Here is a 15,692-nt window from a genome sequence, read left to right on the forward strand (position 1 = left end):
CAGGTCTGGTCCTGTTAATGTCTGAAGTGTGCACATTTATTTTATTTGTGTCTTAGTAATAACTCATCTGGGATGGGGTGAAGTCTTCAGAACATTCAGGAATCAGTACACAAACACACACATATGTTTTTACAAACTCATTTAATGTATTGTGCAAAGCAGAGCGAATGGAAATGCTCCAAAGTGTTATTGACATTGAATAATGTGTCAGTACTGCAGAAGTCTCTCGTGTACAGTGAATGTCTGCAGTAACATCTGTGACCACCAGAGGGACACTCAGACTGGAAGCACCTTTGATTGACAGACTGCACTCTTCATTACATTTACACAAACACGTGGTGTCAACCTCATGAAACAAGGTGATGTCACCTCTGAACCTCCATTTGTTCAGGGTGGTGAACCAGAGAAAATAATATTATTAAGATACTGTGAATTCATCTGTTCAGTTTGAAACGCTTCAGTTCACAGGAAGTATTTTTATACTGAAGATCTGTTAATGCAATCATGTGTTGACATGTTTTTATATGTTTGCTGAACTGTGCAAATCTCCTGCACGAAATGAAAGTGTGTGTGTGTGCCTTTAAGGAATATTCCAGATTCAATACAAGTGAAGATCAATGACGGCATTTGTGACAATGTTGATTACCCAAAAATGTATTTTAACTCGTCCCTCCTTTTCTTTAAAAAAGAAAACTTTACAGCTCCACTAATACACAAGATTTAACAGAATTAATGTAAGTGCTTTTATAAATGATAAACTTCACATTTCTGCCTTTAAACCTCCAAAAATGTGCCCCATTGACTTCCATTGTAAGTGTCTCACTGGAACACACATTTGTGCTTTTATTTAATTAAAGGAGGAACGAGTCAATATTTTTGGTAATCAACATTATGCGACAAAAGCTGTCGTTAGGTTTGCCAACTTTCTACCAGCCAAATACGGGACTTTTTTTTGTGAGATGGTGCGCTACAGTTAACGAGCTTATTTACGTTGAAAACGATTGAAAAATGGTGCGGAATGATGCAAAAACTTGTTTGGTGTGAACAGCCCCTAAAACGCATTACACAAAAAATGCTTTAATACAATGACCAGGAATTTTCAATCAATCTTCACTTTTAATAAACAATATTAAAATGTTTATTTTTGGCCAAAAGAACAAAGCTGCAATCAGTTGAGAAACACAGTATTTCTCTGTCAGGCGTTTTCTTCCCCATTGAACCCTTTCTGATTTTAAAGCTCAACGATCCGGATCTCATCAGTTTGTAGACATTATCGGACTATACGGGGCTGTTGGCAATCTAGCTGTCAATGTGCTTAACTTGTATTGAACCTGGAATATTCCTTTAATAATGTGAACATGTATCTGTCAGCTGGGGTCAAAGTGCACCCTAACCTTCTCTACAGTCCACATAGTTTCCTTTGATCCAGTAGCAGATCTGAGCATATTTGAGTGGAGTGATTCGGACCGCCACATTGAACTCTTGAGGAGCTCCGCTGAGATCCACCCACTGATGTCCCGAGAAAACACCGATGACTTTACGCTCCCACCGACGCAGTCTGCGGTTCCACATGCGGGCGTAAACTCCCGAGCCACTTGCGCCTGGTTGAGCGTCGCAGTGCTGGTACAGAAGGTCGTACGTTTCGTCTCCCGCCTTGCAGAAGCGGTACACTAGGTGACCCGGTCGGTCATTGTCGAAACCGGAGAACTGCACTCGTTTGCCGGGCAGCTGTTTGGCTGACGGACTGATGCCCAGTTTCATGTGCCGCCGTTTGTGGGCTTTCTTGAGCTCCAGCAGGGCATAATCATAATCCATGCCAATGTCGTTGGTTGTGCCTTTGATCCAGCCCTTCGGAACATGTGTGCGCTTCACACGGATCCACTGGAATTTCATCTTGTCACGACTAGTGTCGTTTCTGGCTCCTGCGTTCATTTGCCGCGGTTTGAGGAAACCGACACGCAACCTCTGAGCACCTTTGACGTAATTCTTGCCATCGTGAACACAGTGTGCAGCTGTCAGAACGTGCCGATCGCCCACTAACGTACCCGAGCAGCCGGTGGACAGCTTGACCGCGGTGGAGAAGGGGTAGTTCAACAGGAAGTCCTGTCCAACGATACTAAATCGACTGTCGTGGCCAAAGATCTGCCGCTTGTCTCTGGAGCGAGCGCCGGTCATCTTGTAGAAGCTGTTGGCATCAAATCCATAAATGGCCACAGCGGTCTCGGTCAGCTGACCGCTCGAATGCAGCGTCTCGTAGGACAGAAAGCGCTGCAGGTCCCAGTAGCTGGGTGTCGTGACGCGCTTGTGGCACTCGGGACCACAGGATGAGGTGACTTCCAGCTGAGCGGCGTGCAGGAAGTGAGGCGGGGACCGTTCCTCCGTCTGCTTGGGCCAGACCACAGGCACACGCTGCAGGGGCCACAGGGGCTGATGGGACGATCCGGGTGAAGTGAAGAGCAGCAGCAGAATAGCAAGAAGAATGGCCTGAAGCACCGACGCCATCAAGCACCTGAGAAACATGACAGAACAAACATGGAGGAACATCTGAACTCACTGTACACTGTAAGCTATTCTTTTTAAATATTACGTGAAACAGTAGGAATTTAGGTGGGATGTATCATCTAGATGGTTGTGACAAAATATATAAAAAAATATAAATATTTCTGCAGAAAAGCATCAACAGGACGAATATAGGCCACACACAAAAACATTTTCATGAATATCTTATAACCTATTAAATGAATCAATATTATTTTGAGAAGAGCATCTCTAGATGATGGATACCAAATTTCATGCAAATCAGACAAATGACCTTCCTATGACGATGTTGAAAAAGTTAGGGTGCTTGAAATGGGAAACATTTTTTCTAGCAGAATCTATTCAGATTCTAACCCACACGGTTCTAGAGTTATTAATGATGTAAACGTGCTAATTGTAGCGCCACCTTGTGTGGGATGGATGTGCGCGTGTGTGTGTGTGTGTGTGTGTGTGTGTGTGTGTGTGTGTGTGTGTGTGTGTGTGTGTGTGTGTGATTTCAGTAGTGCAGATATTTGGGACCATCACCACCACAAGTTTAGAATCTCTATGAATTATGGTCTCTGACACCCGGACAATTTAACAAAATCTGTAGAAATAGTTTCATCATTCAGTATTGATACAGATTTCCTGATTCGATTCTGTGATTCGATATCGATTCATATGGGTATATTTCAGTTATAATGTCCCATTTGCTTACAAATGAAATTAATTCTCTCCCAGCTAATGCTGTTAATTATACAGGGGACCTTCTAACTAGGTACAATATGAAAATATGAATGACTATTTAAGTTTTATTATCTTTTCATCATTTTGATGACATCTTAGCTTTTTAAAAATAAACAAATCAATGTATTTAATCAATAAAAAGTCAGAAGTTTACATACACTTAGGTTGAAGTCATTAAAACTAATTTTTTAACCACTCCACGGATTTAATATTAGCAAACTATAGTTTTGGCAAGTCGTTTAGGATCTACTTTGTGCACGACATGAGTAATTTTTACAACAATAGTTCCAGACAACATAAGATCGATTGTTTCACTTTTAATTGACTATAATCACAATTCCAGTGGGTCAGAAGTTTACATACACCAAGTTAACTGTGTCTTTAAGCAGCTTGGAAAATTCCAGAAAATTATGTCACGCCTTTAGACGATTAGACAATCAGCTTCTGATAGGAGGTGCACTAAATTGGAGGTGCACCTGTGGATGTATTTTAAACTCTGTGTCTCTTTGCTTGACATCATGGAAACATCAAAATAAATCAGACAAGACCTCAGAAAAACATTGTGGACCCCCACAAGTCTGATTCATCCTTGGGAGCAATTTCCAAATGCCTGAAGGTGCCACGTTCATCTGTACAAACAATAGTACACAAGTATAAACACCATGTGACCACACAGTCATCACACCGCTCAGGAAGGAGACGCATTCTGTCTCCTAGAGATGAACATAGTTTGTGTGAAAAGTGCAAATCAATCCCAGAACAACAGCAAAGGAGCTTGTGAAGATGCTGGAGGAAACAGGTGGACGAGTATCTAGATCCACAGCAAAACCAGTCCTATATGGTCATCACCTGAAAGACTCAGCAAGGAAGAAGCCGCTGCTCCAAAACCACCATAAACAAGCCAGAATACAGTTTGCAAGTGCACATGGGGACAAAGATCTGACTGGAGAAATATCCTCTGGTCTGATGAAACACATATTGAACTGTTTGGCCATAATGACCATCGTTATGTTTGGAGGGAAAAGGGTGAGGAACAGCATCCCAACCGTGAAGCATGGGGGTGCAGCATCATGTTGTGGGGGTGCTGCAGGAGGGACGGGTGCACTTCACTAAATAGATGATGACATCATGAGGAAGGAACATGATGTAGATATATTGAAGCAACATCTTAAGACATCAGACAGGAAGTTAAAGCTCGTCACAAATGGGTCTTCCAAATGGACAATGACCCCAAGCACACCTCCAAAGATGTGGCACAATGGCTTAAGGACACAAAGTCAAGATATTGGAGCGGCATCACAAATTCCTGACCTCAATCTGATCATTAGTGGGCAGAACTGAAAAGCGTGTGAGCTACAATCCTGACCCAGTTACACCAGTTCTGTCTGGAGGAATGGGACAAAATTCCAGCAACTTATTGTGAGAAGCTTGTGGAAGGATCCCCAAAACATTTGACCCAAGTTAAACAATTTAAAGTCAATGCCACCAAATACTGACAAAGTGTGTGTAAACCTCTGCCCCACTGGGAATGTGATGAAAGACATAAAAGATGAAATAAATCAATCTCTCAACTATTATTCTGACATTCACTTAAAATAAAGTCGTGATCCGACCTGAACTAAGACAGGGAATGATTTCAACCATTAAACTTTAGGGATTGTGAAAAACTGAGATTAAATGTATTTGGCTAAAGTGCATGTAAACGTCTGATTTCTGTATTATATTTTGTTATGTTTATTGTTTGATTGTATAATTTGCACTATTAACAGGTATTTATGGCACGTTGATTTGTTGAACACATGCTAAAAACCAGTACTGTCTCTTTAAGAGAATTTGGCATTTCTGTAAACAGTGTCTTTAAATTAGTACAAGTTAATGAGAGACTCGAATGGTATTATCTCAACTGTACTATGTCTGATTACAATTAAATGTTTATTTTTGTTGTGTTTGATCAATAAATGACTGTAAAGAACAGAAATGGTATTTAAGGAGCCATTATTCAAAGAAAAATCAGTTGTGTGGATCTCATCTTTGGACACACATACACATTACACAGAACAAATTTTACTCTCAACACGCAGTAAAATATCTCACTGCTGAATACTCCATCACTATACTACACAATCACTGCTGAATACTCCACCACTATACTACACAATCACTGCTGAATACTCCACCACTATACTACACAATCACTGCTGAATACTCCACCACTATACTACACAATCACTGCCCAATACTCCACCACTATACTACACAATCACGCTGAATACTCCACCACTATACTACACAATCACCGCTGAATACTCCACCACTATACTACACAATCACCGCTGAATACTCCACCACTATACTACACAATCACTGCCCAATACTCCACCACTATACTACACAATCACCGCTGAATACTCCACCACTATACTACACAATCACTGCCGAATACTCCACCACTATACTACACAATCACTGCTGAATACTCCACCACTATACTACACAATCACTGCTGAATACTCCACCACTATACTACACAATCACCGCTGAATACTCCACCACTATACTACACAATCACTGCTGAATACTCCACCACTATACTACACAATCACCGCTGAATACTCCACCACTATACTACACAATCACCGCTGAATACTCCACCACTATACTACACAATCACCGCTGAATACTCCACCACTATACTACACAATCACCGCTGAATACTCCACCACTATACTACACAATCACGCTGAATACTCCACCACTATACTACACAATCACCGCTGAATACTCCACCACTATACTACACAATCACCGCTGAATACTCCACCACTATACTACACAATCACCGCTGAATACTCCACCACTATACTACACAATCACCGCTGAATACTCCACCACTATACTACACAATCACCGCTGAATACTCCACCACTATACTACACAATCACCGCTGAATACTCCACCACTATACTACACAATCACGCTGAATACTCCACCACTATACTACACAATCACCACTGAATACTCCACCACTATACTACACAATCACTGCTGAATACTCCACCACTATACTACACAATCACCGCTGAATACTCCACCACTATACTACACAATCACTGCTGAATACTCCATCACTATACTACACAATCACTGCTGAATACTCCACCACTATACTACACAATCACTGCTGAATACTCCACCACTATACTACACAATCACTGCTGAATACTCCATCACTATACTACACAATCACTGCTGAATACTCCACCACTATACTACACAATCACTGCCCAATACTCCACCACTATACTACACAATCACTGCTGAATACTCCATCACTATACTACACAATCACTGCTGAATACTCCACCACTATACTACACAATCACTGCCCAATACTCCACCACTATACTACACAATCACTGCTGAATACTCCACCACTATACTACACAATCACTGCTGAATACTCCATCACTATACTACACAATCACTGCTGAATACTCCACCACTATACTACACAATCACTGCTGAATACTCGAGAAGGGTCTGGCTGCAGACTTCCACTCTCAGACTTGCACGCTCAGACTTGCACGCTCAGACACAAGCGCTTCCGCTAATGTAATGAGCTGTGCTGAACTGAACTGAGATGCAAGGTGGAATGACCGAATATTGCATGTATTTTACAGTACGTTTTTTACAAAAAATGTAGACATTAAAACAGGACGGGACGGTCCAAACGCTATTGAACTACACTGGGTTCAACGTGCAAACCATGTAATAGCACTCTATTAAATAGTTTCCTTTATGTATTTAATACTGTGAGTGGTTGTTAGGCATAACATTAATTTATTTTTATTTGTATCAGAGATAAAAAATAGCGTATATTAAGGTAAAATGTAAAAATCTTATCATGTAACGAAAAAGCATATATATATATATATATATATATATATATATATATATATATATATATATATATATATATATATATATATATATATATATATAATGTTTAGGAAACGATTTTTGAATGATCTGTTCTCAATCCGACACAGCCAGTCTTTGTTTAAAGTAAACAGAGTTAGACTGACAGGCATTAGCTCATATTGTTCAATAATAATAATAATAATAAAATTGTCATTTTGCAGCCAATTCAGAAAATTGTACCAGCGATTTACATTATTTAAACTTTTAACAAGTCAATAGTTTACGCTGAAGCGGAAGCGCTAGTGTCTGAGCGTGCAAGTGACGTCACTTGCAGCGGAAGCGCTCGTGTCTGAGCGTGCAAGTCTGAGAGTGCAAGTCTGCAGCCAGACGCTATTGGAATACTCCACCACTATACTACACAATCACTGCTGAATACTCCACCACTATACTACACAATCACTGCTGAATACTCCACCACTATACTACACAATCACCGCTGAATACTCCACCACTATACTACACAATCACCGCTGAATACTCCACCACTATACTACACAATCACCGCTGAATACTCCACCACTATACTACACAATCACTGCTGAATACTCCACCACTATACTACACAATCACAGCTGAATACTCCACCACTATACTACACAATCACTGCTGAATACTCCACCACAATACAACACAATCACTGCTGAATACTCCACCACTATACTACACAATCACTGCCCAATACTCCACCACTATACTACACAATCACTGCCCAATACTCCACCACTATACTACACAATCACTGCCCAATACTCCACCACTATACTACACAATCACTGCCCAATACTCCACCACTATACTACACAATCACTGCTGAATACTCCACCACTATACTACACAATCACTGCTGAATACTCCACCACTATACTACACAATCACTGCCCAATACTCCACCACTATACTACACAATCACTGCTGAATACTCCACCACTATACTACACAATCACTGCTGAATACTCCACCACTATACTACACAATCACTGCTGAATACTCCACCACTATACTACACAATCACTGCTGAATACTCCACCACTATACTACACAATCACTGCTGAATACTCCACCACTATACTACACAATCACTGCTGAATACTCCACCACTATACTACACAATCACTGCTGAATACTCCACCACTATACTACACAATCACTGCTGAATACTCCACCACTATACTACACAATCACTGCTGAATACTCCACCACTATACTACACAATCACTGCTGAATACTCCACCACTATACTACACAATCACTGCTGAATACTCCACCACTATACTACACAATCACTGCTGAATACTCCACCACTATACTACACAATCACTGCTGAATACTCCACCACTATACTACACAATCACTGCTGAATACTCCACCACTATACTACACAATCACTGCTGAATACTCCACCACTATACTACACAATCACTGCTGAATACTCCACCACTATACTACACAATCACTGCTGAATACTCCACCACTATACTACACAATCACTGCTGAATACTCCACCACTATACTACACAATCACTGCTGAATACTCCACCACTATACTACACAATCACTGCTGAATACTCCACCACTATACTACACAATCACTGCTGAATACTCCACCACTATACTACACAATCACTGCTGAATACTCCACCACTATACTACACAATCACCGCTGAATACTCCACCACTATACTACACAATCACCGCTGAATACTCCACCACTATACTACACAATCACCGCTGAATACTCCACCACTATACTACACAATCACCGCTGAATACTCCACCACTATACTACACAATCACTGCTGAATACTCCACCACTATACTACACAATCACCGCTGAATACTCCACCACTATACTACACAATCACCGCTGAATACTCCACCACTATACTACACAATCACCGCTGAATACTCCACCACTATACTACACAATCACTGCTGAATACTCCACCACTATACTACACAATCACTGCTGAATACTCCACCACTATACTACACAATCACTGCTGAATACTCCACCACTATACTACACAATCACTGCTGAATACTCCACCACTATACTACACAATCACCGCTGAATACTCCACCACTATACTACACAATCACCGCTGAATACTCCACCACTATACTACACAATCACCGCTGAATACTCCACCACTATACTACACAATCACCGCTGAATACTCCACCACTATACTACACAATCACCGCTGAATACTCCACCACTATACTACACAATCACGCTGAATACTCCACCACTATACTACACAATCACCGCTGAATACTCCATCACTATACTACACAATCACCGCTGAATACTCCATCACTATACTACACAATCACCGCTGAATACTCCATCACTATACTACACAATCACCGCTGAATACTCCACCACTATACTACACAATCACCGCTGAATACTCCACATACTCCACCACTATACTACACAATCACGCTGAATACTCCACCACTATACTACACAATCACCGCTGAATACTCCACCACTATACTACACAATCACCGCTGAATACTCCACCACTATACTACACAATCACCGCTGAATACTCCGCCACTATACTACACAATCACCGCTGAATACTCCGCCACTATACTACACAATCACCGCTGAATACTCCGCCACTATACTACACAATCACCGCTGAATACTCCACCACTATACTACACAATCACCGCTGAATACTCCACCACTATACTACACAATCACCGCTGAATACTCCACCACTATACTACACAATCACCGCTGAATACTCCACCACTATACTACACAATCACCGCTGAATACTCCACCACTATACTACACAATCACTGCTGAATACTCCACCACTATACTACACAATCACGCTGAATACTCCACCACTATACTACACAATCACTGCTGAATACTCCACCACTATACTACACAATCACTGCTGAATACTCCACCACTATACTACACAATCACTGCCCAATACTCCACCACTATACTACACAATCACTGCCCAATACTCCACCACTATACTACACAATCACTGCCCAATACTCCACCACTATACTACACAATCACTGCTGAATACTCCACCACTATACTACACAATCACTGCTGAATACTCCATCACTATACTACACAATCACTGCTGAATACTCCATCGCTATACTACACAATCACTGCTGAATACTCCATCGCTATACTACACAATCACTGCTGAATACTCCATCGCTATACTACACAATCACTGCTGAATACTCCATCGCTATACTACACAATCACTGCTGAATACTCCACCACTATACTACACAATCACTGCTGAATACTCCACCACTATACTACACAATCACTGCTGAATACTCCACCACTATACTACACAATCACTGCTGAATACTCCACCACTATACTACACAATCACTGCTGAATACTCCACCACTATACTACACAATCACTGCTGAATACTCCACCACTATACTACACAATCACCGCTGAATACTCCACCACTATACTACACAATCACTGCTGAATACTCCACCACTATACTACACAATCACTGCTGAATACTCCACCACTATACTACACAATCACTGCTGAATACTCCACCACTATACTACACAATCACTGCTGAATACTCCACCACTATACTACACAATCACTGCTGAATACTCCACCACTATACTACACAATCACTGCTGAATACTCCACCACTATACTACACAATCACTGCTGAATACTCCACCACTATACTACACAATCACTGCTGAATACTCCACCACTATACTACACAATCACTGCTGAATACTCCACCACTATACTACACAATCACTGCTGAATACTCCATCACTATACTACACAATCACTGCTGAATACTCCATCACTATACTACACAATCACCGCTGAATACTCCACCACTATACTACACAATCACCGCTGAATACTCCACCACTATACTACACAATCACCGCTGAATACTCCACCACTATACTACACAATCACGCTGAATACTCCACCACTATACTACACAATCACCGCTGAATACTCCACCACTATACTACACAATCACCGCTGAATACTCCACCACTATACTACACAATCACCGCTGAATACTCCACCACTATACTACACAATCACCGCTGAATACTCCACCACTATACTACACAATCACCGCTGAATACTCCACCACTATACTACACAATCACCGCTGAATACTCCACCACTATACTACACAATCACCGCTGAATACTCCACCACTATACTACACAATCACCGCTGAATACTCCACCACTATACTACACAATCACTGCTGAATACTCCACCACTATACTACACAATCACTGCTGAATACTCCACCACTATACTACACAATCACTGCTGAATACTCCACCACTATACTACACAATCACTGCTGAATACTCCACCACTATACTACACAATCACTGCTGAATACTCCACCACTATACTACACAATCACTGCTGAATACTCCATCACTATACTACACAATCACCGCTGAATACTCCATCACTATACTACACAATCACTGCTGAATACTCCATCACTATACTACACAATCACCGCTGAATACTCCACCACTATACTACACAATCACTGCTGAATACTCCACCACTATACTACACAATCACCGCTGAATACTCCACCACTATACTACACAATCACGCTGAATACTCCACCACTATACTACACAATCACCGCTGAATACTCCACCACTATACTACACAATCACCGCTGAATACTCCACCACTATACTACACAATCACCGCTGAATACTCCACCACTATACTACACAATCACCGCTGAATACTCCACCACTATACTACACAATCACCGCTGAATACTCCACCACTATACTACACAATCACCGCTGAATACTCCACCACTATACTACACAATCACCGCTGAATACTCCACCACTATACTACACAATCACCGCTGAATACTCCACCACTATACTACACAATCACCGCTGAATACTCCACCACTATACTACACAATCACCGCTGAATACTCCACCACTATACTACACAATCACGCTGAATACTCCACCACTATACTACACAATCACCGCTGAATACTCCACCACTATACTACACAATCACCGCTGAATACTCCACCACTATACTACACAATCACTGCCCAATACTCCACCACTATACTACACAATCACTGCCCAATACTCCACCACTATACTACACAATCACTGCCCAATACTCCACCACTATACTACACAATCACTGCCCAATACTCCACCACTATACTACACAATCACTGCTGAATACTCCATCACTATACTACACAATCACTGCTGAATACTCCACCACTATACTACACAATCACTGCCCAATACTCCACCACTATACTACACAATCACTGCTGAATACTCCACCACTATACTACACAATCACTGCTGAATACTCCACCACTATACTACACAATCACTGCTGAATACTCCACCACTATACTACACAATCACTGCTGAATACTCCACCACTATACTACACAATCACTGCTGAATACTCCACCACTATACTACACAATCACTGCTGAATACTCCACCACTATACTACACAATCACTGCTGAATACTCCACCACTATACTACACAATCACTGCTGAATACTCCACCACTATACTACACAATCACTGCTGAATACTCCACCACTATACTACACAATCACTGCTGAATACTCCACCACTATACTACACAATCACTGCTGAATACTCCATCACTATACTACACAATCACTGCTGAATACTCCACCACTATACTACACAATCACTGCTGAATACTCCACCACTATACTACACAATCACTGCTGAATACTCCATCACTATACTACACAATCACTGCTGAATACTCCATCACTATACTACACAATCACTGCTGAATACTCCATCGCTATACTACACAATCACTGCTGAATACTCCACCGCTATACTACACAATCACTGATGAATACTTCGTCACTATACTACACAATCACGGCTGAATACTCCATCGCTATACTACACAATCACTGCTGAATACTCCACCGCTATACTACACAATCACTGCTGAATACTCCACCGCTATACTACACAATCACTGCCCAATACTCCATCAATATACTACACAATCACTGCTGAATACTCCATCACTATACTACACAATCACTGCTGAATACTCCATCGCTATACTACACAATCACTGATGAATACTTCGTCACTATACTAGTGAAATCTAAACATTTACCAGCCAGTTGCCAAATATAGACATTTTAGTCACATAGTGTAAAATTTGGTTGCAAATGTGAGTTATTTCCTCTCGTTTTGGTGGATGGTTGTGCATAAAGTAAAAGATCGATCCATGGCTTTTGAGAATCGATATAGAATCGACCAAATAAAAAAAATCTATTATTTTGCACAGCCCTACTGTTGTTGTTTCGAAAGAGTCCAGAAAGTTGAAGATGTACATTTTTAAAATCCAAATACTAGATATATGTAGTAAACTCCCATGTGTCGCTTATTCTTCATAATAGTGTATTTCTGGGCTCTCAAAATCCAGATTTTTATATTCTTGTTTTATTGTGAATAAGTAAAGGTATAGTTATAGCTTCAACATTATTTGTATTTTAAATCTTTGTTTTGTTGGACAAGAAAAACTAACATTATACAAAGTGACCCATATTTGGTTCTCGACCATTGAAAATGAGTAAATGTTTACAATTTAAGAATGAATCAACCATACGTGGAAATCACGGGGGGGTCGGGGGGGGTCAGGACCCCCTATCTGAGGGTTGTCCCCCCTAAAATATAATTAAAATATGTGTATTGTAAATAATATAATGATATATTCTTAAAATAATTGTTTAAGAAATAAAATAATACAAATGCAAATGGGGCAACAACAAAAACCCCCTTGGTGTCCCCTTCAAAAATTGCTGTTAAAATGTTTATTGTCCCCCCAAAATTTTGATGAAATTTTCACCCCTGGAATCAACGTTGAGAGCCATTTAAGGCATTAAAAAGAAGACTTTGTTCAGAAGCAGAATCTAAAAGTATATTAAGATATATTTATTAATTGTGGAGTTATAAGCACTCCAACATTGAGAAGGCAATAAAATAAACACACACACACACACACACACGCACACACATACATATATATATATATATATATAGGACTCAAAACCTAACCATATAATGCAACAAGAGGTGCTGAAGTCAAATGATTTTAGTAATCAACTGATCTATCTCTGAGTAAAATAAAATGATGATCTGCCAACTACTCAAGGGTATTTTTTGACCTGTCTTTTTGCACTCAAAGGTGAACTCTACAAAATAATGGATTACACAGTAAATATTGATCCATGACATTTAATATTTTGACTTTCATCATCATTTAATTTTATAGTATTTATTTCACCAGTAAAAATGATCAAAAATAAAGTGGTGACATCTGGAGCAGTTCATATTGAAGAATCCAGTATTCAATGGAAATGAAAAGTGACTCATAATGTCCCCTGTGTCTGTGGTCACATTCTGGCAAAAATATAAGGTCAGAGGTCAAAAATCACTGTCTGTCTGTACAGAGAAAGTCTGAACTCTCACTGAGTAATTTTATTAACTTTATTAAAGTTTACTTGGGTGTATTTACTCTGTTTTTGAACATGATAATACAGGGTGTTTATTCTTCCTCATTATTAATGTACTGTACACATGTGGTTACTGATTTACAGAGGTCAGGGGTTAAGAGACCCAGGGGACAGTAACCATGGAAACACTGAGGGATGAGTATGAGAAAATAACTCGCTTCCATGGCAACAATAAACAGTTATAAACTCCACTGAACATCACATGCATATATCAGGCGTTATTATTATCGACAGTCATGTAATAGTTTTCTTCACAAGGGATTCTCTTTAACATGAAACTGTGTTGATCAACGCTTTAAATCTGTTTTATAACTCTGTTATGAATACTGCGTGCATGCGTACAGACACAGAGGCTTAAGTTTCACAAAAGATCAAAAGCAACATTATGGTGCGCGATCTCGCGTTTTTAAGGTCATTTGAAGTGATTCTCACCTGTTCACGAGCACGCAGGTGTTTCTCATATGAAATTCCATCAGCACATTAAGTTGATTCTCTGTTCCTCTTCGAGAATCATCCAGATCAGCGGCAATACACGGCAGGACAGACCTCAGTTGTGTTCTGTGTTGTTCTCACTGAATGAAGTGTGTGTGTGTGTGTGTGTGTGTGTGTGTGTGTGTGTGTGTGTGTGTGTGTGTGTGTGTGTGTGTGTGTGTGGGCGTGTCGCACTGAGAATGTTCGTCACATGACCAGAGAACAAGATTATGTTGATCTACTGATGATCGTTTTTATTCGTCTAATGTGTCGTTTTAAGAGTTTCCACTATAAACGATCTGGGTTTGGTAATTTAATAATTCCTTAATTGAATGAAAACAACAGAC

The 15,692-nt window shown here is 40.4% G+C and overlaps 1 protein-coding gene across 1 annotated transcript; it reads right to left on the reverse strand.

Moving 5' to 3' along the window:
- Positions 1–113: 113 nt before the first annotated feature.
- On the reverse strand, positions 114–15,460 carry LOC127643668 (serine protease 23-like). Its single transcript, XM_052126478.1, has 2 exons — positions 15,307–15,460; positions 114–2,509 (listed from the first exon to the last, which is right to left on the reverse strand). Exons 1-2 carry the CDS (start codon positions 15,345–15,347, stop codon positions 1,390–1,392), a joined length of 1,161 nt encoding a protein of 386 aa, XP_051982438.1. The 5' UTR covers positions 15,348–15,460; the 3' UTR covers positions 114–1,389.
- Between the last annotated feature and the right edge of the window lie 232 nt (positions 15,461–15,692).

This window comes from Xyrauchen texanus, chromosome 5, assembly GCF_025860055.1.
Source record: "Xyrauchen texanus isolate HMW12.3.18 chromosome 5, RBS_HiC_50CHRs, whole genome shotgun sequence".
Taxonomy (NCBI): domain Eukaryota; kingdom Metazoa; phylum Chordata; class Actinopteri; order Cypriniformes; family Catostomidae; genus Xyrauchen; species Xyrauchen texanus.

Bases quoted from the DNA above. Each gene is read 5' to 3' on its own strand.
- LOC127643668 (XM_052126478.1), bottom strand. From the start codon at position 15,347: ATGGAATTTCATATGAGAAACACCTGCGTGCTCGTGAACAG. The intron at 2,510-15,306 runs GTGAGAATCACT...CATGTTTCTCAG, and splicing joins ACCTGCGTGCTCGTGAACAG to GTGCTTGATGGCGTCGGTGC.